Source organism: Arachis hypogaea, chromosome 19 (genome assembly GCF_003086295.3).
Source record: "Arachis hypogaea cultivar Tifrunner chromosome 19, arahy.Tifrunner.gnm2.J5K5, whole genome shotgun sequence".
Lineage (NCBI taxonomy): Eukaryota > Viridiplantae > Streptophyta > Magnoliopsida > Fabales > Fabaceae > Arachis > Arachis hypogaea.
The window spans coordinates 157310075-157336730 of record NC_092054.1 but is presented as its reverse complement, the minus strand read 5'-3'; the positions used below and the strand labels follow the sequence as shown (position 1 = coordinate 157336730).

The 26656-nt window shown below is 32.7% G+C and overlaps 5 protein-coding genes across 5 annotated transcripts; all 5 read left to right on the top strand.

Moving 5' to 3' along the window:
- Positions 1-1226: 1226 nt before the first annotated feature.
- On the top strand, positions 1227-4298 carry LOC112775898 (cysteine-rich receptor-like protein kinase 29). Its single transcript, XM_025819794.3, has 7 exons — positions 1227-2124; positions 2364-2495; positions 2740-2867; positions 2984-3194; positions 3304-3541; positions 3650-3800; positions 3897-4298. Exons 1-7 carry the CDS (start codon positions 1287-1289, stop codon positions 4167-4169), a joined length of 1971 nt encoding a protein of 656 aa, XP_025675579.1. The 5' UTR covers positions 1227-1286; the 3' UTR covers positions 4170-4298.
- A 1284-nt stretch (positions 4299-5582) lies between these two features.
- On the top strand, positions 5583-8733 carry LOC112775897 (cysteine-rich receptor-like protein kinase 26). The gene is made up of 7 exons (XM_025819793.3): positions 5583-6602; positions 6695-6826; positions 6970-7130; positions 7247-7457; positions 7576-7813; positions 7915-8065; positions 8155-8733. The coding sequence occupies exons 1-7, from the start codon at positions 5786-5788 to the stop codon at positions 8500-8502; spliced, it is 2058 nt and encodes a 685-aa protein (XP_025675578.1). The 5' UTR covers positions 5583-5785; the 3' UTR covers positions 8503-8733.
- A 1623-nt stretch (positions 8734-10356) lies between these two features.
- Positions 10357-15105, top strand: LOC112775900 (cysteine-rich receptor-like protein kinase 29). The gene is made up of 7 exons (XM_025819797.3): positions 10357-11351; positions 11496-11627; positions 11789-11924; positions 13655-13869; positions 13971-14208; positions 14337-14487; positions 14610-15105. Exons 1-7 carry the CDS (start codon positions 10514-10516, stop codon positions 14946-14948), a joined length of 2049 nt encoding a protein of 682 aa, XP_025675582.1. The 5' UTR covers positions 10357-10513; the 3' UTR covers positions 14949-15105.
- Positions 15106-19399: 4294 nt separating this feature from the next.
- On the top strand, positions 19400-22370 carry LOC112775899 (cysteine-rich receptor-like protein kinase 29). The gene is made up of 4 exons (XM_072226464.1): positions 19400-20270; positions 20426-20560; positions 20695-20834; positions 20926-22370. Exons 1-4 carry the CDS (start codon positions 19433-19435, stop codon positions 21214-21216), a joined length of 1404 nt encoding a protein of 467 aa, XP_072082565.1. The 5' UTR covers positions 19400-19432; the 3' UTR covers positions 21217-22370.
- Positions 21569-22138, top strand: LOC140182441 (cysteine-rich receptor-like protein kinase 44). Its single transcript, XM_072228649.1, has 2 exons — positions 21569-21712; positions 21803-22138. Exons 1-2 carry the CDS (start codon positions 21569-21571, stop codon positions 22136-22138), a joined length of 480 nt encoding a protein of 159 aa, XP_072084750.1.
- Positions 22371-26656: the final 4286 nt, after the last annotated feature.

The following is a 26656-nucleotide window of genomic DNA, read 5'->3' as shown; positions in this document are numbered from 1 at the left end:
CAAAATATCATTACGATTTATCTAAAAACTACTTTATATTTTATATGTATACGTGTCCCCGTGTCGTATCCCGTGTCCGTGTCAGTGTCCGTGCATCATAGGTTCTCCATGACCCTATGTATATTTCAATTTAATTGTTTCTCTTTTTTGATATTTTCAATTGCAAATTTTAATTCAAACAAGTGTAGTTTAAGTATTAATCTAATATTTTATTTTCTTCGTGACTTTATATATTTTATTTTATTTTCGATTTATTCATTTTTATTACCTATTTCTTATCTTTTGTTCTATTATATGTACCTATATTGCGTATAAAATTTTAAAATAAATTGATTAATTTACTAATTTAGAATATATTTTTTATTTTTAGAAATAGTAATAGAAAAATATTTTAATTACAATACATAATTAAACCGATGTATAAAATCTTTCATCTAACATTATATAAAAATTAAATTAAAAAATATAACAAATTTAATTATTTTAAAAAGAAAGAAAGAAAAAATTGTGAATTATGCTTTTGTTATTTTATATAAACATACTTTTCATATACAGATTTAAATTTTTTAGTATTTATATATAATTCTAGTTTCAAATTATAAATATTAGTGTATTATTAAGCGCTAATATACTAATTAATTTAGTCTTTTATTATTAAATGTGTATAAAAAATTAGTTAGGATAATAAGGTATTTATAATTTAATTAAAATATTTTAAATTCAAGTTTTAGAAATAAAAAATATTTTTTTATAAATTATATATAATGAATAGTATTTTAAGAATGAAAGTGTTCACTAACTCTTTAATTTTTATATCTCTATATAATTAATAATATTTAACAAAATTTATTTTAGTATATATATTTTTTGCCCCCACTCTTAAAATTTTCTGGGTCCGTCACTGGTTCCCTGTGTCTCTACTTTTTGGAGGTACTGAAATACTGAAATTTTAGAGACAGAGACAGAAATTTTAGTACCAATCTCTGAACTAACAAACACGATACTGAGTCTCAGTCTCTCAGTCTCTGTCTCAGTACCTCAAAACAAACGCTATACTTCGGTGAATATTTCATGTTAAGGTATAAATCAGTAATATTCTCTAAAAGTCTAGGATTTTTATATACATATTTTAAACCATAGTTTGGACTTTTGCAACACTAAAACAAGCATGCAAGATTCCGCGGAAGATTGTTTCAAAGAACCTCTTAACTTGTAACAATCTTCTATTACTTAATGTCCACAATGTTACAAAATAGAGACTAGATAATAATAATTCTTAAATTGCAATGGCTATGGCTATGGCACCTTCAAGTTCAAGAGTGATTTCTCTACTTCTTTGTCTTCTTCTTACGCTTATTTCTCATACTACAGCTCAGCCAAGCTTCCTGTACCATTTTTGCATGAATGATAAAGGAAACTACACAGAAAACAGTGCCTACCACACCAACCTCAACACTCTTTTGTCCACTTTGTCTTCAAATACAGAAGTTGATTATGGCTTCTACAACTTCTCTCAGGGACAAGGCTCTGACAAAGTTAATGCAATTGGGATGTGTAGAGGAGATGTTAAGCCGGAATCTTGCCGCAGTTGTCTCAATGATTCCAGAGTCCTTCTGATGCATCGTTGTCCGAATCAGAAGGAGGCTATAGGTTGGTATGACAACTGCATGTTGCGCTATTCGAACCGGTCCATATTTGACACCATGGAACCTGACCCTACCTACCTTCTGTGGGTTGGAATCAATGCAACTGATACGAATCAATTCATTCAAGTGCTTAGGAACTTGCTGGAAAGCCTTAGAACAAATGCTTCATCAGGTGATTCCCTTAAAAAGTATGCTGCAGGAAGCGCGGCCGGACCAAGCTTCCAGACTATATTTGCTCTTCTGCAATGCACACCTGATTTATCAGAGCAAGAATGTGATGATTGCTTGGTCCAGGCCATCTCAAATATTAATGATCGTTGTTATGGCTTGACAAAGTGCAGAATTGGAAAACCAAGCTGCAATCTTAGATTTGATACTTCACCTTTCTATGACTCTACAGCTGATACTTCTCCGCCTTCGCCATCAAAAGAATCTCCTCCTCCTCCAGTCACCAATACTAATGCCACTTCTACCAAAGGTACCTCTTATGTGCTTAAACTGAACTAGTCAAAGCATCAAACAAGCCCCATCCAAGTTGGTTTGGCTGTTCAAATTTTTGTTATACTTTTTGTTGGTTCATTTCTTTTTCAATTTGGTGAAGGAAAACATAAATGGAGTTGCTAAACTTCAACCTGTGGTAAAGGGCTTTTAGTTTCCAATTTTCAGGTTAGTGTTGAGCATCATAGTCAGCCCTTAACATGATTTTGATATCTGCAGGAAAGAGCAACTCAACAGGTATTGTCATTGCAGTGGTAGTGCCGATTTTCGTCGTTTTAGTACTGCTCATCTCTGTTTGCATCTTCATAAGAGCAAGGAAGCGCAAGAGAAGTTTTCACAATCACAATGACAGTAAGACAATCTTTGTTTTCTTATGATTCCTTATTTAGAATCAAGACAAAATTTCACTTAAAATTCAGTAGTTTCTCTACAGCTAACAATAACATAAGCTATTGGCTACCCAACAAAGAAGGGGGGGAGGGGGGTGAAATTTATCATTAGCCATAATGTTTCACTAATTTGCTCCTGCAAATCTTAAGTCTTCCTTTCAAGAAATGAGATTGGTTATGCACTTATACTCTTTTTCCATGTGCAGCTGAAGTTAACAATGAAATTGAACCTATTGAGTCATTGCAATTCAACTTTGACACCATCAGAACGGCTACTAATAACTTTTCAGAAGAAAATAAGCTAGGACGAGGAGGATTTGGACCTGTTTACAAGGTAAGAATATACAGTGTTTTCTTTCATTTAAATGTAAATTATAAACTAATCTTGAAAAGTGCCACTCACAGAATGTTAGCACCAAAATTACATGTACCTGACTAATATATTTTCAGGGTAAGCTTTCTAATGGAAGAGAAATTGCAGTCAAAAGGCTGTCAATGAATTCAGGACAAGGAGACACAGAATTTAAGAATGAAGTTCTGTTAGTGGCCAAGCTTCAGCACCGCAATTTAGTTAGGCTACTTGGTTTTTGCTTGGAAAGAAAAGAAAGATTACTGGTTTATGAGTTTGTTCCTAATAAAAGTCTTGATTACTTCATATTTGGTAAGTTAGAACTTTTCTTCATTGGATTCTACCTTGGTGACATTTCAGTTCTCTTGAATGGTCAAGTACTTAATTGTGCATATGCATATACCTTGGGTTCGATTTGCAGATCCAATCAAACGTGCTCATCTGGATTGGGAAAAGCGATACAAAATCATTGGAGGCATTGCTAAAGGCCTTCTTTATCTTCACGAGGATTCGCGTCTGCGTATTATTCATCGTGACCTTAAAGCAAGTAACATCCTTTTAGACGAAGAAATGAATCCGAAAATATCAGATTTTGGCATGGCAAGATTGTTTCTTGTGGATCAAACTCAAGGAAACACAAATAGAGTTGTTGGAACATAGTAAGTTCTATAATATCTAAGGTTATTTTGTTTTGTTCAGTACTTAGAAACATAAATAGAATCTAGTATTTTTTTTTCCTAATTGAAGTTAAACATATTGGAATGTAGTGGATACATGGCACCTGAGTATATAATGCAAGGACAATTCTCTGTGAAATCAGATGTCTTTAGTTTTGGCGTAATGGTTCTAGAGATAGTAAGTGGCCAGAAAAATAGTGGCTTCCACAAGGGAGAGGATGTGGAGGACCTAATAAGCTTTGTAAGTAGTCTCTTCCTTCTTCTCACAATTTTCATTTTTTAGTACCAGTTGAGGTGAAATTGCTGATACTAAAAGAGTGAATATTAATCCTTGCAGGCATGGAAAAATTGGAGGGACGGAACAGCATCAAACATAATAGATCACACAATGAATAATGGTTCAAGAAATGAAATACTGAGATGTATCCACATTGGTTTACTGTGTGTTCAGGAAAATTTAGCTGATAGACCAAACATGGCTTCTATTGTGCTCATGCTTAACAGCCATTCTCTCACTCTTCCAGTGCCATCAAAGCCTCCATTTCTTGTGGACAGCAGAGGTTTATCAACTATTCCATCATGGGAGTATAGTTCAAGGGAAACTGATTGAAGCACAGAAGAAACAAATTGTATATGCTAATGAATTTAGTGATTAAGGTGACATTCTAGTGCACTTTATGCATTGATTTTTGTACATGAAGTGTGACAAGTGCCATTCTTATTATTCAATTTACAAGTATGCAGTGGGGGAGCTTAGTTGAGACAAGGGGGGGGCCATGGCCCCCCAAACTTTTGTTAAAAAAATTAGTAGTACTTTTTCAAAAAATTAAAAATATTTCAGTTGGCTCAAATACTTTATTATGACTTAAAATACCAAAGTTCAATCTTCATCTCTATTCAATAAATAATACTCCCTCTACCTTTGAGTTCAAATATAAAAAAATTAGGTATTTTTTATTTATGTAATTTGATATTATTTTATATTTTACTGTTTATTTAATTTAATTTTTTATATGATAAAAAATATTAGAATATTCAATAAGTATTGATATTATTGTATTTGTATAAATTGATAAAAAAATTCAATAAATATTATAGATTTTAATATTTGTTTTTCTAACTTCTTTTTTACATGATTTACAGGATATATATTTAAATTTTTATATAAAATAATCGTGAAAAACTAAAGAATTGATACAATTTTTTAAGAGAAAGGCTAATATTCAAGAAGGAGAACATATAACTTTTATAATATCAACACTTGTAGATAGTTTTTCTACTTTAATAAATCATGAAGAAAGTGAGATATAACCTTCAAAAGTTTAAAGAGTTGCATCTGATAAGTTTGACCTTAATTTTTTGGAACGAGACCTTAAAAACGGCTTTAAATTTGGCAATATCACCCAAATCAGAGAAATGAAGTTAGACAAACTTATCTTCAATGGGTTCATATCAAAAGCATCTTAACAATTATCTTCTATCTGGCCCCAAAATTTTGTTTCAAGATCCGCCACTGCAAGTATGTATGAAGTTTAACTTCCAAAAACAAATTGATTGTTGCCACAGATTGCTAAGGCTCTTAACAAGTTGTAATCCTACATACACTGCAATTAACCTCAAGAGTAAACAGAGATTAATTCGGATTATCTGTCGGAAAATATAAATCATCCATAATCTTTCACCGCTTATAATTAAAAAGAAGAAAACCAAAGGTACCAAGTTGCATTTAAAAACAAGAAAGAAATGACTAGGAATGGAATAAATTTAGAAAGGTGGGTTTACTTTGACAAAGAGAGGAGTAGTTGTGTCCTCAATGATCAACCAACCATTATGCACTCCTGTCGTATTCATCTACTTTACTCATTAAGAATATTCAAAGTCCACATCACTTAAACAAGTTAAACCGTGAAATACGGTTCTCATTTTATTTTATTTTTTAGTTTCTAAAGGAAGATTTGGTCATACCCTCTTTTTTCAAAGAAGCTTCTTATTTATATATACACAAAATAAAAATGAAAATTATAAGCTCCAAAATTTAATGTTCATATTCATAGCTTACTACTTACCAACGTGTTGAACTAGTGCAAGAAAATTCATTGTTTAATAAGTCTGTTAACTACATATATATATATACAAGAAATGGAGAAAACTTGAATCACTTCCCCAGCACCAAATAAAAGCACTCTTCCACAGTCATCACCTTAAATTGAAGCAAAAACCATAGGCATGGCACTTTCCAGAATGCTATTATTTCTTTGTATCCTTGTCATACTCTTACCTCAACCCAAAGCGCAGCCAAACTTTCTATACTCCTTCTGTATGAATGACAATGGCAATTACACTGCTAATAGTACCTACAGCAGCAACCTTAACACCCTTTTGTCCAACCTTTCTTCCAACAAAAACATTGATTATGGCTTTTACAACTTCTCTTATGGCAAAGACAACGACAGAGTCAACGCAATAGGGCTATGCAGAGGAGATGTGAAGCAAAATGATTGCCTTAGCTGCCTCAATGATTCAAGAGTCCTACTCACAAGTCTCTGTCCAAATCAAAAGGAAGCAATTGGGTGGTATGACAAGTGCATGCTTCGCTACTCAAACCAATCATCAATATTTAACAGAATGGAAACTTATCCTAGTTTCTTCATGAGGAACAGTGGAAATGCAACAGATGTTGATGAGTTCAACAAAGTGCTGGATACCCTTCTAAATGATCTAATAAGCAATGCTTCATCTGGGAACTCGAAGCGAAAATTCGCTGCATCAAGTGCAAAAGGACCAGGCTTCCAAACAGTCTATGGTCTTGTGCAGTGTACACCTGATTTGTCTCAGCAAGACTGCTATGCTTGTTTGATTCAGGCTATCACAGGAATCCCACAGTGTTGTGATAGCAAGAAAGGTGGTAGAATTTTGGAACCTAGCTGTAACTTCAGGTATGAGATATACCCCTTCTATGACCTTGCAAATGTTCCACCTCCACCAGCACCAGCACCAGATTCTGCTACTCATCCCTCATCTACTGATATGGATTCAACACAAGGTATGTAATTAGATACCATATCATGCTTAAAAGTTGATAATGGCAATGAACTAGTACTTGAAAAACCAGAATTATTTTCTGTTTTTTTGCAGGAAAGAGCAGCAACACATCACGAAATGTAGTAATAGCAATAGTTGTGCCAATTACTGCTTTGGTTATATTGATCATCCTTATTTGCATCTATTTAAGAAGGAGGAGGATGCGGTCGCCAACACAAGTTGAAGGTAAACTGTAGGAGAAAAACAATTTCTTGGATATCATCAACTTCATTCATGTGTTTCAAAGAACAAGAAGCGATGACTTTTGTGAAAACAGATAACATTGATAATAAGAAGACAATCTAAATGAACTTTAATTCCATTTGCAGCACGCACTGATCATAACATACCACCAATTAAAGCTGAAGACAGTGATGAATTTAGATCATCTGAGACATTGCAGTTGGACTTTGCCACCATCATGGCCGCTACCAACAACTTTTCTGATGAGAATAAGTTAGGACAAGGTGGATTTGGACCTGTTTACAAGGTAAAATACAACAATCCTACATCGAAATATTCGTCATATCCACGTTGATGTAGCCTTGAATAGATATTGACATATTGTAGACTCTAAATTACTTTCATCAAACTCAAATTTTCCAGGGAAGGCTCTCCAATGGGCAGGAGGTTGCAGTCAAAAGATTGTCCATAAATTCTTTGCAGGGAGATTTAGAGTTTAAGAATGAAGTGATGTTAGTGGCCAAGCTTCAGCACCGAAACTTGGTTAGGATACTTGGCTGTTGTTTGGAAAGAAGAGAAAGGTTACTGATTTATGAATATGTTCCCAATAAAAGCCTTGATTTCTTCATATTTGGTAAGTTCACAACTTTTGCTTGCTTGCTTGGACTGTATATCTATTAGTTCATTTTTTCTGCATAGTGCATAAACATTCTGAATAGTCTAAAAGATTATATATTGGCTTTGGTTTGCAGACCAAATCAAACGCGCACAATTGGATTGGAAAAGAAGGTACAAAATCATAGGAGGCATTGCTCGAGGTTTACTTTACCTTCACGAGGATTCCCGTTTGAGAATCATTCATCGTGATCTCAAAGCAAGCAACATTCTCTTAGATACAGAAATGAACCCAAAAATATCAGATTTCGGCTTAGCAAGACTATTTGCCGTGGATCAAACTCAAGGCAAAACAAGTAGAATCGTTGGAACTTAGTAAGTATAAGAAGTTAAGAACATGTCAGTACTAGTTAATTGTACCAATCAATGTTTTTACCATCTAAAGCTAATTGAGTTATGCTCATGTTGGCACACAGTGGATACATGGCGCCTGAATATGCATTTCGTGGACAATTTTCAACAAAATCCGACGTTTATAGTTTTGGTGTACTAGTTCTTGAGATTGTAAGCGGCCAGAAGAACAGTAGTGTTCGTCGAGGGGAGAATGCAGAGGACATAGTGAGCTTTGTAAGTAAAGCTTCTTTCCATTACCTATCATCCAAGTTTAAATTTGCAAAGTTGAAAAGATTAAATCAAGATTGAGCTTGACTTTGCAGGCATGGAGAAGCTGGAGAGAAGGGACAGCATCAAACATTGTTGATCCGACAATTACTGATGGATCAAGAAATGAAATAATGAGATGTATCCACATTGGCTTGCTTTGTGTTCAGGAAAATGTAGCTGACAGACCAACCATGGCTTCGGTTATAATCATGCTTAACAGCCACTCTGTTACTCTTCCATTGCCTTCACAACCTGGTCTTTTGATTCATAATAATAGAAGTTTATCAGACATCCATTCAGAAGAGTACAATTCGGAGACAAGAGGTTCAACTGAATCAGGTAACCAATCTGTTCAAGCATCGGAGAATGAAGATTCCATTACTGAGCCATTTCCCCGCTAGACGTGAAACATGTTTTGGATTGTACTGAGAATAAACTTGATCAAGATTCTCTTGTTCAATACTTGTAGTCATTCAGTTAAGTTGTATAAAGAAGATTAAAGAGAAGAGTATGAAAAAGAATGTTGAAAACGAAGGACGTTCATGTAGTTAATTATTGTTCTACATGATCTTCACAATAATTGCTGTAATTTACTTTTGTTAATATTTAGCCTAACGACTCCTATTTCGTAATCCAAATCGTCTCCTCATACTCAATTAAGAGGTTGCGGGTTCGAATCTCCTATCTTTGGTAAAAAAAAAAATATATATATATATATATATATAAATAACCTATGTCTTTTTTAAAAATAAATAAATTTAAAATCTATTTATAATATGTTCTCTAAAATATTTTTAATATAATATTTATTAAAATATACTATATAGTATAAATAATCTACTTCTCCGCATATTGCGCGAGTCTCATTCTAGTTTAATTATAGTGTTTGAGACTTTTGTCAGTTGCATTATCATTAATATAAAGAAAAGTCGAAATATTTAAAATGGAGAATTTGTCTGATACATAAAATTACATTTAATTTTATTTTTTCTTACATAATTTTGTACGCCTAGTCAAAGAAAAGGAGAAGAAGAATGTTCACCAAAAAAAAAAGAAGAAAACAAGAAGAGTGGAAATTTCAAACAAAATTTTGGTAAACAAAGGTCTGATTCCGGCATGAGTTGACTTGGGTGTCAAATTAAACAGCTGTTGGGGGCGTAGAATCATTAGATGGTTAATGGTTTCATGCTTGTGTTGTTTGGAAGGTTTACTAAGAGTTGGTTAATGTTAGTTACTTAAAACTTAAAAGTTGATTCTGTGTATTTGTCATAAAAAAAAAATAATTGAACGAATTGCATAAGGTCTTTTTTATCTATGAGGGAATTATTCACCGTGATCTCAAATCTAATAATATTCTTTTGGACACATATATGAACCCTAAAATTGGGTTAGCTAAACTGTTTAATTCACACAAATCAAACTGTTTAATATCAGATTTATGCTTGGCAACCAGTCCTTCTATCTGCCAGTTCCCATGCAGCCTGCTTTTTTTACGAAGAATAGATGTTCATCAAACATCCAATTTTCAGAGTGGCGTTATGGGGAAACAGCATCAATTGAGCACAAAGTTAACTCTATTGAAGCATCAACAAATGAAGCCTTAATCAGTAGCATACATCCTCGATAAATATGAATCATATGATTCAGTCTGGACCCATCACGTGCAAGAACAATTAAATATATCAAATAATAAAGAGTAATATTATATATCTAAGTCTTTTTATGAACTAAATCTAATAAAATTAAACAATAAGATTGAGAATAATATTAGTCATAACTGATTTTTGTTATGCTAGACGAATTTAATCAGATTTAGTTAATAAAAAAATTTAAATATATAATATTTAACAATAATGTAGTTGTGATTTCTTTTATTGACTTGGTCAAACTTGTCCTCCCCTTCGGCGGTTGCACTTGCCACGAGGTTACTGTTTTAACTTTTAACCAACTTGCATCAATCATGAATTGGCTTATTTCATCCCTTTCTTAGAGTTTTCCTATTCATATCAATAATTCAATTAATTTAATTCCACTTTCCATTGAACCATCTCAATATATCTCCACTTCCTTTAATTTTCTCAAGCTTTCCACAAGTGGATGCTACTTAAATTAATGGAAAAGTCTAGGGGCAACAATTTTTGTGTTTTCTGGCCAGTACTTAACGATCACAATAAAAGTGAGTGATTTTCTACCATTAGATGTAATCTCACACCATTAAAAACACTATTGATGACCAATTGATGATTACAAAACACCAAAATTACTGGTCTTAGCATTCCTCTAAATTAATAATAATTGGAAAGTTCATTGCTGTTTCAAAGAACAAGTTGACAGAAAGTTGATATTATAAATGAAAAAGAACGGAACCTCCATTCCTTCAATTTTCCATTTGTTTCATGAAGGTCATAAACAATGGCTACCATGACCATAGCTTCCGAAAACTTGCTCTTACTTCTTTCTGTCCTTGTCATCTTCACGTCTCTAGCCACCTCTCTACCAGATTTTGTACACTATCTCTGTAAAGACAACAATGGTAACTACACAGCTAACAGTACCTACAGTTCAAACCTCAATACCCTTTTGTCCAACCTCTCTTCTATCATTGGAACCAGCAACAACTACCAATTCTACAATGTCTCCAATGGCAAAACCACAGACAAAGTTAACCTCATCTGGATGTGCAGAGGAGATGTTACTAAAGAAGATTGCCTTAGCTGTTTGAACGATTCAAGAATCCTTCTGCCAAATGTTTGTCCAAACCGGAAGGAGGCAACAGGGTGGTATGATTACTGCATGTTACGCTACTCGAACCGGTCCATATTTGGGATCATGGACTCCACTCTGTGGGAGATACATAACAATGGGAATGTAAGTGATGTGAATGAGTTCAACCAAGTTGCTGCAGACTTGATGCAAAATCTAAGAAGCAAAGCTGCTGCAATTTCTGGTGAATCTCTGATCAAGTTTGATGCAGGGGAAGCCAAAGTAGGGGCAGGATTTCAAACCGTGTATGCTCATGTACAGTGCACTAATGATTTGTCAGAGCTAGAATGCAATGATTGCTTGTCTGGAGGAATCTCCTACATCCCAACTTGCTGTAATGGAAAGAAACGTGTAAGAATTTTTACCCCCAGTTGTAATCTTAGATATGACACACAGCTTTACTTTGATTCTCTAAGCGTTCTGTCACCTCAACCATCTCTATCTCCTGCTCCATCATCCACTACTGCCACTGCTACGCTCAAACAAGGTTTCTAAATTTATAGTGTTAGATATCTATCTATTTATGTGGCTCTATTTAAAAGCTGTGTTAGATATATAACAATTCATGTGTTCTATCTAACTGCTTGAACTTTTTAAATAGATGGTTTCATTAAAACATTGGATTTTGCAGGAAAGAGCAACTTATCATCAACAACTGTGATTGCCATAGTTGTGCCGGTCGTCTCCCTTATTATTCTGCTGCTCATAACCTTTGTCTGCATCTATTTCAGAAGGAAGAAGAAACCAACCAAGTATTTTGAAAGTAAGTCTAAATAATAATAAGTGGTGCCTACAATGTGGTATTGAGTTGTTCACTACTTAACTTCATCAACAATATATAGACAACAAACTAATTAGTACTTGAATTCACCTAATTGATTAGATTTTTTCATTCTCATAATTCTTCTTACTATTCTTACCCAGCTCAAGGTGAATCAGAAGCTGACTGTGAAATTGAACCTATTGAGACATTACAATTCGACTTTCAAACCATCATGGACGCTACGAATAACTTCTCAGTTGCAAATAAGCTTGGAGAAGGTGGATTTGGAATTGTCTACTGTTGGGAATAAGACACAATTCCCCCTTGAGAAAACACCTTTGACAGAGAAATAAAATAGACACAATCACAACACAAGAATTTAACGTGGAAACTCCAATTACCGGAGAAAAAACCACGGCCGTTGTCAAATGACAACCAGAGAATATCACTATGTGAAAATTGTTACAACACATAGACTTCTTTCTCTCACCGGCACCCCAGTACACCCACACTCTTTCAAAGCAAATATCTAACTACACCTCACAACACTCTCTAATCAAAGAGTACAGAGGAAAAGAAAAATCAGATACAAGCTTAAAGTGTTTCTGACTGGTGCAAAAACAAATGGAGAACTTAGCCTCATATTTATAGCCTAGGCCACCCACTCCATTTGCTATCCTAAGCAATGTGGGACTAATTCAACCAAATCCTAACAATCTCCACCTTGATTGAAATAGTCACACATCTTCAGCTTCCATTGTCAACACCGACAATTCTTTGCTGCCATTGTCTATACCGACAATCATAGTTCAGAGAACTATCATACTCCACCATGAAAGTATACTCACTTGGAATTAGACCACTCCAAGAATTTCGCCTTGGTACAGATCGAAACCTTGCTGAAAATTCATGGTGCAACTTCCAAATTGGCTTTTCCTGGAAGTTCTTCAGCCATCGACCTAACTCCGCCACACACCTTGCATCTCAACGCCAACCAATGCCCGTGTGCAATTGTGGACCTGATTGCCACAACTCATCCTTATCCATGGCAGTGCGGTAATACCATGAGGATACTTCTTGTCTTCTAGAGAACATCATCTTCTCTCATAGAGAGAGCAACCAGAGATCTTCTCCTTCAACGCCTTGTGCAAACCTGATTGTATCAACACATCCTTGACTTGTACTTGCCACAAGCCAAAATTGATTCTTCCATCAAATTTCTCTATTTCAAGCTTCACAGCACTTGAATATCCTGACATTGTTGCAACCGTATACTGGAATATTATAACTCAACTGTAGACCGTGCACTAGGAAGGGTCCCCAGGAAAGAGAGGTGGGTCACAATGGACACACTTAAATACCAAGTCTTTCCTTAGCCAGAACCTTTTCCAAACTGCACTCTCACAGAGTCACACTGCCTTCCAGCAACAACAACAGCAACCAAAGAGATTAGACTAGGCTGCAACCACAGAGCATACTAAGAATAAATCCCACCGAACCGAAGCTCTGATACCACTTGTTGGGAATAAGACACAATTCCCCCTTGAGAAAACACCTTTGACAGAGAAATAAAATAGACACAATCACAACACAAGAATTTAACGTGGAAACTCCAATTACCGGAGAAAAAACCACGGCCGTTGTCAAATGACAACCAGAGAATATCACTATGTGAAAATTGTTACAACACATAGACTTCTTTCTCTCACCGGCACCCCAGTACACCCACACTCTTTCAAAGCAAATATCTAACTACACCTCACAACACTCTCTAATCAAAGAGTACAGAGGAAAAGAAAAATCAGATACAAGCTTAAAGTGTTTCTGACTGGTGCAAAAAGAAATGGAGAACTTAGCCTCATATTTATAGCCTAGGCCACCCACTCCATTTGCTATCCTAAGCAATGTGGGACTAATTCAACCAAATCCTAACATCTACAAGGTAGATAAAGCTCAGATTGAGCTTAGTTATAGCCTCTATCAAAACAAATAGTACTATGTTTGAGTACAAAAACTCTTGTATATTTTCAGGGTAGACTACCAAATGGCGAAGAGGTTGCTATCAAAAGATTGTCAAGGAATTCTGACCAAGGAGATATAGAATTCAAGAATGAGCTGCTATTGGTAGCAAAGCTTCAACATCGAAATTTAGCAAGGCTACTTGGCTTTTGTTTGGAAATAGGAGAGAGGATACTGGTCTACGAGTTTCTTCCCAATAAAAGCCTTGATTACTTCATATTTGGTAACTTAGAATTTCCTCTTGGCTACTCTGTCTTTCTGTTACTTTCATATCTCTTAAAAAGAATAAAGAAATATTATTAACATTATTGAAATATTATGCAGATCCAGTCAAGCGTTTACTTTTGGATTGGGAAGGACGCTATAAGATTATAGAAGGAATCGCTCGAGGTCTTCTTTATCTACACGAGGATTCTCAATTGCGTATTATCCATCGTGATCTAAAAGCAAGTAACATACTCTTAGATGAGAAAATGAATGCAAAGATATCAGATTTTGGTATGGCAAGGTTGTTTGTTGAGAATCAAACTCGAGGAAACACACTTAGAGTTGTTGGAACTCAGTAAGTACTATGATATACCTAAGAGCAAATAAATTTTTCTAATTACTATATTACCCTCAGCAACAAGAGTAAAAGAAAACTTTATGCTATCTCAATCTAACTGGGTTTATAATTGTGTTGACATGCAGTGGATATATGGCACCAGAATATGCATTGCATGGACAATTTTCAATAAAGTCAGATGTTTTTAGTTTTGGTGTACTACTTCTTGAGATAGTGAGCGGACACAAAAATGGAGACATTCATAATGGCGAGTACGTTGAACATCTAATAAGCTTTGTAAGACTCCTATCTTTTAAGTAACAATTTCTTAACTTTAAAATAGTCCATAATATTTTACATTTGAAGAAAAGATAAAAGAAAAATAAATAACCTTGCTTTTATTGTCTAAAACCTTGCAGACTTGGAAAAAATGGATGGAAGGGTCTGACTCAGTCTCAGATATTGTAGATCAAACATTGGAGAGTAGTAGATTCAGAAATGAAATAACGAGATGCATCCATATTGGATTGTTATGTGTTCAAGAAAATGTAGCTGATAGACCAACCATGGCTACGGTTGTAATGATGCTTAATAGTGAATCGGTCATTCTTCCCATCCCTTCAAAAGCAGCATATGTTACTATGAATAATGCCGGAGATTTATCGAATGGAAGAAGATTAGGTGAATCAGGAAACTATGCTCTGCAAACATCATCAGGAGCAAATGAGGCTTCGATTACTGATCCTCATCCTCGTTAGATTCTCTACGTTGGGTCCTGTTTTGTGTTCTTCCAAACTCAATATTACTTTTTATTTGTTTCATGTTCTGTTACTCGGAGGTTGTGGCTCTGCTGGTCTGGTGACTGTTGTCTCTATTTCTTGTAATGCAAGTTTTGAATTCAATAATTTTGCTTAATGTAGTAACTAGTAACCAAAAAAAACAAAGAAAAGAGAGAGAGAGAGAGTAGCACGTGGGGGGCACATGCCCCACTTAATCTCCTTTTTTCTCTTCCTGAACTAGGGGTGTGCATGGCCGGATGAAACCGGGTTTGATGTGACCCAGACCCGACCTGAAATATATACCGGGTCTATTTATTAGACCCGATGAAACCTATACACTTTCGGGCCACAATTATACCGGATAAAAACCGAGTGAAAACCGAGCCGTTAACATTACATTATCTTGATACATTCTTATAAGCTAGAATGTGAAAATATCCAAATTTCTAAGACACCAACCATTATTTGACATGGTAAAATTCACTTAGAAAAATATAATAAGAACCAACTCTTCTCTAAAATTAAAGCATAACCATAATCAATACTAATATTGTCTAATAACACCAAATATTTAAATCAATATAAATAACACGATATTATGCATTAGTCTAAAATCTTATGCATTTTAAACATAAAACATTAACTTATAGTTTTTATAATAACTAATAACACAAAATATTAAGGTTTACAATACTTAAATTGCACATAAGAATAGCCATCATCTATCACTAATAACACAAAATATTAATTGGGTATGATGATCGAGTCACCGGGCCGACTTCGGGTGACACGAGCCATGACCTGGACCCGACCCGAAATAATGACCGGGTCTATTTTTGAGACCCTTATCCAACCCTAGACCCGATGAAATCACACCAAAATAGTCTCTAAAGTGTTCGGGGCCGAACCGGGTCTTCAGGCCGGGCCAGGCCATGCACACCCCTATCCTGAACTCTCTCGAGCTCCCTATCCCTCTCTATCTCTCGTTTCTTTTTTTCATTCTTTCATACAAGAAACAACAAACCCTCTCATTCCCTTCATCTTCTCTTCTACCTTATCTTCTTCATTTCAAAAATTCTTATTTCAACCACAACACACTAAATTTCATTTTATCCTTCTATTTTATCTCCATTTTAATACATCATTTATAACCAAAGAGAAATTTTAGTTTTCACAATCCTAAATAAAAGAGTTCATCTTAATGAATAAAGGAAACATTCAACTTTTGAGTTTCAGTTATTATTGAGGCTTCAAGGTAACTCTTTGACTCAATAATTAACTATATCTCTAATTTTTGTCATCTCTATACATGTGGATATAGCAAAATCCGAATTAGGATTATTAAGATTAGGAAATTATGGGCTTTTATCAAAGTGAATAAAATTATGTTAATTGACAATATTAGTAGCTCACAAATATCATTATTGTCATATTTCTAGAATTGTAGAGTTATTGGACATCATTTGGTAGCTCGTTGACGCGCTCAGAGTTGCTTCTAGTTTCTTAGAATCAAGTTGTGAGTGGATATTATGTCTATAATTGTTTTTAAATATACTATTATTAATATTTAAATTAAATGATTATTTTTAGCATTTGAAATTATTTGATTGTTGTGATTTTTGAATAATTGAAATGGAAATTGATTTCTCAAAAGCTCATAATTTTAAAAAGATACACACGGGACGATATTTATATATTCCCTACATACTTATTTTCTTATTTGTATTTGTTAAACTTTAATTAAATTTTTTATATGCATTCTTATATATACTCTATTTTTATGAAATTTAGTAATATGTTACAAGTATTAGAAATTGTTATATGTGATTTGGTTCGGATTGGTTTAGGAGACTCTGACTATAAAACCATAGTTAACGGCAGTTATGACGTTAACCTATATGCATCTGACTCAGACTTCAGCTAGCAGGGGCGTTGCTAGCCTAACGTGTAGGCTACACGTTGGATCTGTTATACCGTACGGGCACACTAGAGTAAAGGGCTACCCTTAGAGGTGGAGCCGCCCCCAAGTGTGTAATATTTGATTTGATTTGATTTTACTTCTAGAATGAGAACTCCATTTCAGTTCATTCCGCTTAATTATTTATCTATTGTTTGCATAATTGATTAATATGAATTCCTCATCTTTGGAAAGAAATATAATTTTCATGGTAAAACTTGTATGGTCTCGTGTGGGTTATAGATATAAGGTTTGCTCACTGAGTTGCAAAACTCACCCTATTATATTCCTATATTTTTCAGATACAGGTATCCTTCCAGGTTCTATTCCACTTGCCCCTTAGTAGATCTTAGTTATTTCAGTGAGCCCTTCTTCTTTTTAAGGGCTAAGTAATTATGTAATGGAACCTTTGCTCAAAATCTAGATTATGTCAATGCTCCATATACCACAGGCAGGATCCTTGTGTTGGTTATATTATTTTGAATCTTTAACTGTTTAGATAGTAATTATAATTTGGTTATGTAAGACTTAAACTGTTGGTTATATATGATGCGTATTTTGGATATATTTAGTTGTGGATATGATTGGGATATGTTGTTGTTGTTGTCTTTGGAAATGAATGTTTATTATTGATACATGGAGTTAATATTTATGTTGGTAAGGTCTTAGAAACAAAAAAGATTCTGTCCGTTTTTCTAAAAATTTGGTCATTTGGCTTGCTGAGGGACTTGTCCCTTAAGCGTCAATCATGACTTGGTTCGGCCATGATAGTTAACTCATACTCATTTCATTTTATTCCTTTTTCTGCATACTTCATGCAACGTTGGAGATATGGTTAGTCTTAAACTTATTGTGAATTGATTTTATTATCACACGTTCGCTCATCCATTGGTCCATTGGGGTGACAATTGGTATGATAGGATAAGGTTTGGATCCAACTCTAATTCTATCTGTATATTGAAATTTTTATATAAATTTAACCATATTCTACTCGGGTTAAAAATATCCCAACCCTAACCCTATCCGTTCTTAACCCGGGAGTACCCGATTCTATTCGTAGGTTATAAAAAAAGATGTAACATTATTATATAACTTGTTGATAATTTAAAATATAACTGACTTTTATGTAAACAAAATGTATTAAATTATTATTTAATGATCTTTTCTTAATATATCACAGCCTAAAATAAACCATGACCGACGCTAAGAGGAGATGATGTATATAAGAAAAGATATATATAAGAAGAGATAAAAAAGAGGTGTAAAGTGAATGTCATTTATATAGCAAACATAAGATGAAGTAAATAGAAAGGAGATGATGAATTAAATTTTTCAAATAAGCTTGTGTTGCAAAATATTAGTAAGAATAAAAAAAAAGTAAAAGGATGTGATTATGTGAGACAATAAAAAAAATATAAATAAATATAAAAAGGAGTGAATATAAAAAAAGATGACGAATTAAATTATATTAAATATATAGAGCATGTAATTTATATAAAATTAACGAGTAAAAGAATATAAAAAAAATAACACTAAATACTAATTTTATAAAAAAATGAGAAAAAATATGCTTTATACAAGTTTGAAAATGATTTTCAAACCACTTTATTTTCTCTTTTTATAAAATATAGATGGATAGATAGATTATAAATAATAATATATTATAAATAAATAAAAAATAAATAACAAAAATGAATAAAATAAATTATAAAATAATTTTTGTAACTCAATTATATTTATTAAAGATAATAATATTAATATTTAAAGTATTAAATAAACAAATAAATATCAGAACGAAAAAAAATCTAAGTCATAATACAAAAAGAAACTAAGTTATACCACGGTACCACCTTAAAAAAAAATAAGATGCGCTCAAATTAAGTAATTTCTCTTTTAGATTATGATATATATACATTAAAATTAGTCATTAAAGTTTGTTTAAAGTATAAAATACATATTGAAATATAAATACTTATTAAAAATAAATTAAAATACACATATATTTATATATAAATACATTAATATTTTATTTACTAACTTGGTGTACGAATAATATTTTTGTAATAAATAAATCGAAAGATTCCACTTTTCGTTAAACCATTTCCCTTTAATTTTTTCAAGCTTCCCGGTTCCCACAAGTAGATGTGACTGATTACTTGAAAGCAACTACTCCTATGAAGATGTTAAAAATATCTTTTCATGATGATCTTTGTTTAAAAAGTGTAACTTATTTATTTAGTAACACTTTAAATAAAGGTAACACTTTTACTTCAAATAAAATCAAACCCTACAATCTATCATCTATGGTTAAAATAATGTATCTTTACATAATGATAATCATTAAATCTTCATTGGAGTAACTACCTTACTTGAAAGTTCATTGCTGTGTGAAAAACAAGATAGAAGACGGAAAGTTGATATTATAAATCTAAAAGAACAGAACCTCTATTCCTATGTCAAACTTAGCTGAACCTTCAATGTTACATTTGATTCATGGTCATAAACGATGGCTGCCATGGCCGTAGCTTCTGAAAACTTGTTCTTACTTCTTTCTGTCCTTGTCATCTTCACGTCTCTAGCCACCTCTCAACCAGATTTTGTTCACTATGTCTGTAAGGACAACAATGGTAACTACACAGCTAACAGTACCTACAGTTCAAACCTCAATACCCTCTTGTCCAACCTCTCTTCTATCATAGGAACTACCAATGACTACCGTTTCTACAATCTCTCCAATGGACAAAACACAGACAAAGTTAACCTGATTTGGATGTGCAGAGGAGATGTTACAAAAGAAGATTGCCTTAGCTGTTTGAACGATTCAAGAATCCTTCTGCCAAAGGTTTGTCCAAACCAGAAGGAGGCAACAGGGTGGTATGATTACTGCATGTTGCGCTACTCGAACCGGTCCATATTTGGGATCATGGACTCCAATCGGTGGGAGATACATAACAAAAAGAATGTAAATGATGCGAATGAGTTCAACCAAGTTGCTGCAGACTTGATGCAAAGCCTAAGAAGCAAAGCTGCTGCAATTTCTGGTGAATCTCTGATCAAGTTTTCTGCAGGAGAAGCCAAAGTAGGGGCAGGATTTCAAACCGTGTATGCTCATGTAAAGTGCACTAATGATTTGTCAGAGCTAGAATGCAATGAATGCTTGACTGAAGGAATCTCCCACATCCCAACTTGCTGCAATGGAAAGATACGTGCAAGAATTTTTACCCCCAGTTGTAATCTTAGATATGACACACAGCTTTACTTTGATTCTCTAAGCGTTCTGCCACCTCAACCATCTCTTTCTCCTGCTCCATCATCCCCTACTGCCACTGCTACGCCCAAACAAGGTTTCTAAATTCGTTTTAGCTTAGTTATATGCAATGCAATCTAATAGAATGTGTTCTTCAGTGTGAGACATATAACAATTTATATGGCTCTAACTACCATTTTAAGCTTTTGGAATAAATTGTTTCGCAATTGTATGATAAGTTGGATTTTGCAGGAAAGAACAACTCATCATCAGCAACTGTGACTGCCATAGTTGTGCCTGTCGTCTCCCTTGTTATTGTGCTGTTCATCACCTTTGTCTGCATCTACTTCAAAAGGAAGAAGAAGAAGCCAACCAAGTATTCTGAAAGTAAGTCTAAATAATAATAAGTGATGCCCACAATGTGGCATTGGATTGTTCACTAATTAACCTCATCAACAATACATAGACAAACAAAGTATTAGATTGTAATTCTCATAATTCTTATTACTATTCCTACCCAGGTCAAGGTGCATCAGAAGCTGACTATGAAATTGAACCTATTGAAACATTACAATTCCACTTTCAAACCATCATGGACGCTACAAATAACTTCTCAATTGAAAATAAGCTTGGAGAAGGTGGATTTGGACTTGTCTATAAGGTAGATAAATCTAAGATTGGGCTCAGTTATAGCTTCCTTATCAAAACAAATAGTACTATGTTTGAGTACCAAAACTCTTGAATATTTTCAGGGTAGGCTACCAAATGGCAAAGAGGTTGCGGTCAAAAGATTGTCTAGAAATTCTGACCAAGGAGATATAGAATTTAAGAATGAGCTGCTATTGGTAGCAAAACTTCAACATCGAAATTTAGTTAGGCTACTTGGCTTTTGTTTGGAAACAGGAGAGAGGATACTGGTCTACGAGTTTCTTCCCAATAAAAGCCTTGATTACTTCATATTTGGTAACTTAGAACTTCTTCTTGGCTACTCAGCATTTCTGTTATATTTATATCTCTTAAGAAGAGTAAAAAAATATTGTTAACATTATTGAGCAAGTAACATACTTTTAGATGAGCAATAAAATTATAGTCGGAATCGCTCAAGGTCTTCTTTATCTACACGAGGATTCTCAACTGCGTATTATCCATCGTGATCTAAAAGCAAGTAACATACTTTTAGATGAGCAAATGAACCCAAAGATCGCAGACTTTGGCATGGCGAGATTGTTTGTTGAGAATCAAACTCAAGAAAATACAGTTAGAATAGTTGGAACCTAGTAAGTACTATGATATACATAAAAACAAATAAATTTTAATTTCCTAATCAATATATACCCTCAGCAACAAGAGTAATAGAAAACTTCAACTGAGTTTATAATTGTGTTGAGTGGATATATGGCACCAGAATATGCATTGCATGGACAATTTTCAATAAAGTCAGATGTTTTTAGTTTCGGAGTACTACTTCTTGAGATAGTGAGCGGACACAAAAATGGAGACATCCATAACGGCGAGTATGTAGAACATCTAATAAGCTTTGTAAGACTCCTATCTTTTAAGTACCAATTGCTTAACCTTAAAAGAAAAGAAAAATAAATATCCTTGTTTGTATTGACAAAAACCTTGCAGACATGGAGAAAATGGAGGGAAGGTTCTGACTCAGCCTCTGATATTGTAGATCCCACATTGAATAGTAGATTCGGATATCAAATAATGAGATGCATCCATATCGGATTGTTATGCGTTCAAGAGAATTTAGCTGATAGACCAACCATGGCTACGGTTGTAGTGATGCTTAATAGCGACTCCCTCGCTCTTCCAATGCCTTCAAGAGCAGCATATGTTATTACGAATAATTCCGGAGATTTATCAAATAGCAGCAGATTAGGTGAATCAAGAAACTATGCTCTGCAAGCAGCATCAGGCGCAAATGAGGCTTCGTTTACTGAGCTCCATCCTCGTTAGATTCTCTATGTTGGGTCTTGTTTTGTGTTCTTCCAAACTCAACATTGTTTTTTATTTGTTTCATGTTCTGTTACTCGGAGGTTGTGGTTTCAAGTTCAATGGTCTTATTAAGAAAAGTCTAGGGGCCAACAATTTTATTAAATTTTGGTCATCATGTAACCAGCAGAGAAAGGTGAGTCATTGGATGAAATCTCACACCAATCTCACACCATTAAATCATCATTGATGGCTATCAATCCCAAAAGTTACTGGCCCCCTAGCATTGCTCGTCTTATTAATGTGCTATCAAGTGGTTCAGTTTGCTGTCTATGTTTCTTGTAATGCAAGTTTTGAATTCAATCATTTTGGTTAACTCATACTCATTTCATTTTACTGTTCCATTTTCGTTAGAAATGGAAGAAAAAATGAAGTCTCGAGTTGACTTATGAATTGATTTTATTGTTACACGTTAGCTCATCTATGAAAAGAAAGTAATGAAGCTAGAATACTTTGGTGGTACCAACATTAATCCATGAATTGAAGCACTTGATAATGGATAGAAGAATTCAATAATGTTGGTGATGATTCTCTCTCCTAATCCTTTTCATATTCATCTCTGAAACCTCAGCCCAATTTTCAATATCACTATTTTTATAGGGTAAGATAATGCTACAATTAATATGAATTTTTTTTTTTGGTGTATATTAATAGTGAATTATTATACCATGAGAAATTCAATATCATTGTTTTTGTTAAAATTAAACAAGGTAAAAACCTAGAGGCCTTAGGCCCACCAAAAAATAATCTAACTGACCATGACATATCTCCCTTTCTTTGTAAACTTAGACAAGTTCGTAATGTGGCAGAGGTATTGCACCAATGGCCAATATGTTGGCCTCGTAGAAGTCACATCCTAAGTTCGAATCCCAGTTATAATTGGATAGTGATGGAACCTTTAGTTAGTGTAAGTGACAGATTAGTCCTCAACCTTATATGTTTAGAGTTTAAAATTTTAAAAAATAATATTTTAATTATCAAAGATTTAATTGATAATGTATATTTTGGTTTAGGATAAATTATCATTTTTATTTATAAAAGATGTAAATGTTGAGTATTTCGTTGAGTAATTTTGTCGAATTTTATGGATAAATTTGTTATACTAATCTAACCATATCAAGTTGATTTATATCTTTTATGGTTATAATTATCTATATTAAAATTTTTTATAATAAAAAATTATCATTTACTCATCGTCTAATACACTTGTAGATTATTTCATAGATAGAATTTAAAGGATATACTAGAGCAGGAAACTAGTGCTTAATTATTAGTCTTCCCTTTTCTTGTTTTGACCCTCCCAATTTCAAAGGTTATTAGATGGAAATAAAGAATACGTTATTGTTTTCTTTGTTAAACTATTTGTTACATTCTAACTAAAAAATGACTTAGAACTAGTCTCTGTTCCTTCCCTCATCTCCCTCAATCTTCTATTTTAACATTCTAAGCCATCTTAACGTATTCTACCTACGCGTTTCATTCTATTGCTACCCCTCTTCTTTTTCATGTTTTGTTAAACTAAGAAACTCTATGAATTATTGATTAAGATTAACAATTAAATAGTAATAAGTGAATTTCCAGATTCCATAATCACTACTAAGTACTAAGTTCAATTCCTAACACCTTCCCACGGTTTTCCAATTCCACAAACGCGGAAACGCCTATGTTTGATTATGTTGTATACCTAGTGAACGTGGAAACATTTTATAGAACAAACCTTAATGAGATGTACGTAAGTGACAGTTACATACAGACAAAATAAATAACCAAGTTTATATTAAAGTGGAAGACCACTGCTAAATGATTTAATGATTTTATATAATTCCTTAATTTATTGTGTAAATCTTGCAACACAAAAATATCATGGGGCTCTGTTGTTGCCAAATAGATTAAAATTTGTTATTAATGTGTTTCATGTTTGCCAACGCGTGTCTCTATGTTGGTGGAGTAAGAATGTAAGATCACGAGAGAAAGTCAGAGAAACAAGAAGATACCATTAACGGGCATTGCATCTGGATCCAATGGTTTAAGGTTAGCAGATTCATTAATCTAAGCAATATGTAGTAATTTTATAACAGCCACAATTTTAAGCTAACTATATGTCAAGACTAGCTGTGACAAAGTCTCCACCAGTACCAGGTCAACGACGGTATTGTGTCTCTCTCATTTGAATCTTACTCACTTTTTTTTATATTTTTAAGGCCATCATTAATCAGCTAGTTTTTTTTATATGAAAAAAATATCGATATTTTTATTAAAAATAAAATTATTTAGTATAATTATAAGTGAATAAATTTTATAAATAGATAGTTATATAAAATCTGTGATATACGGATATTGATACGTGGAAAAACTCAATAAAAATTCAAACAAAAATCTGTTTTAACCGCAGAAATATCAAAAATAATTTTTTCACAACTTATGCGATTAAGTAGACAATACCAAAAATACTTTAAGTAGCAAATATAATGACAAAAATTAAAATTCTGGTGTCTGATTATTTAATTTCTACTATTATATTTGTTGTTTGGAGTATATTTGATATTGCCTATTTAATCGCACAGGTTGTGAAAAAATTATTTTTGGTGCTTCCGCGGTTAGACAGGTTTTTGTTTGAACATTTGTGGAGTTTTCCCAATAAAATGGTATCAGAGCCTATGGTTAATCGCAATGGCAGAGCTTTGTGTGGGTAAGGGGGCATGACGCAAAATTTTTGTAAAAATATTAGTAATTCTACTTTAAAGAAAATAAATTAGCTTGTTTGATTAAATTGATATACTTTTAACTTATGTATCTGAATTTTATGTCTATTTTCACCATTCTTTCAAACTTTTTATTCTATTCTATTTGACATAACAAATAGCATATCTTTAAATCAACAACACATGACATATTTTTAAAGCAACGTTACAAATTAAATATCATTATAGAATTAACACTAAATTATATTTAGCTTCTCATATAGTTTCATGCATTATTTTATTTTTAGAATAATAAAAATTATAATATAACTAATAGTAATATAAGTTATTAATAAAAAGTTATTATTTTATTTTTAAATTAACTTTACAAATTTAATGCCATTATAGTATAACACTATTTACATTAATAATTTTAATATTTTTATTTTATTAGAAATTTAAGATTTTATTTTGTTCTATTATATTATTTAATCTGTAATATAAATAATAATAAAAATAATTACTCTTGAGACTTTTGAGAGATAAATATTTTCAAAAGTAAAATTAATTTTTTAAAATGTTAAAAAATAATTTATAAGTTATAATTGATTTTATATAATTTAAATAAAAAATCAATTTTTTTTAAAAAATTAGTTTTTAGATAAAAAATTAATTTTTTAAATAAAATAAATTTTTATGTGCAAAAACTAATTTTTTCATGTAAAAACTGATTTTTTTTAAATTAATTTTTTATTTAAAATCAAATTAACTTATTAACCTAAATAAATTTTTTTATTAATCAAAATCAGAATTATTTTTTGTTAATCTTAACCATATATAATCCTAGATATTAATAATAAATTTAAAAATAAAATAATTATAGTTATAAATTTTATTTTAATATAAATATTATTATATAATTTTTATTAAGATTTTTGGCCCCTCTAAAAAAAATTTCAAGCTCCGCCAATGGTTAATCATTCTGGTGGTTTTAAGGAGTATTCAAGGTGAAGTATCGAAAGTCTTCCCGGCAAAGATGGTCCGAGCGGCGTGTCCCGCGGTGTTTTGCGACGGTGTGATGGACGAATATTCGTGGTGGAGGAGTTACAAAGAGGGGGAGATGTGAAAGCTTACACTTGACGGTGAAATTGTTAAGGTTGCAAGTGTGAGAAGTGTATGAAATTAGTCCTATATCAAAGAAAATAAGGAAGAATGAAGAGTTTATAAGATGAGAGATCAATTAATTTAACTTATTATCTTAAGGTTTTAAGTTGGATGTGGTGTCTTCATGATACAACATAGGACACGAAAGCAACCATAGGCAATTCAAGGGAGGTCGCCCCAATTTTTTTTTTAAAATGAGTACTATTAGTTTATTATTATTACATAATTAATATATATATTATTATTGATTAAATATATTTTTGTATATTAGACACTAAAAGAAATTTACATATTAGTAATTTAATATGTATAAAAAATAAGTTTAATATATATTATAATATATTAGTAACAATTAACAAATAAGTTTAAAAAATAATAAAAGCGTATAAATATATAAATAATTAAAAAGTTATTAAAAAATATAGGTTTGATTAATGTAAAAAGTAATAATTATAAAAAAAATCTTGTTTTGACTCTTTTTATGACTACAGTAACAATTGAATAGATTTTTTAAACAATAAAAATTATTAAAATAATACTTTAAAATAATATGAAAGACGAACTTTTAGCATATTATATGATTATATATGTTAAAAAAATGCTTTAAAATTTATTTCAGATGGTAAACTGATGATTT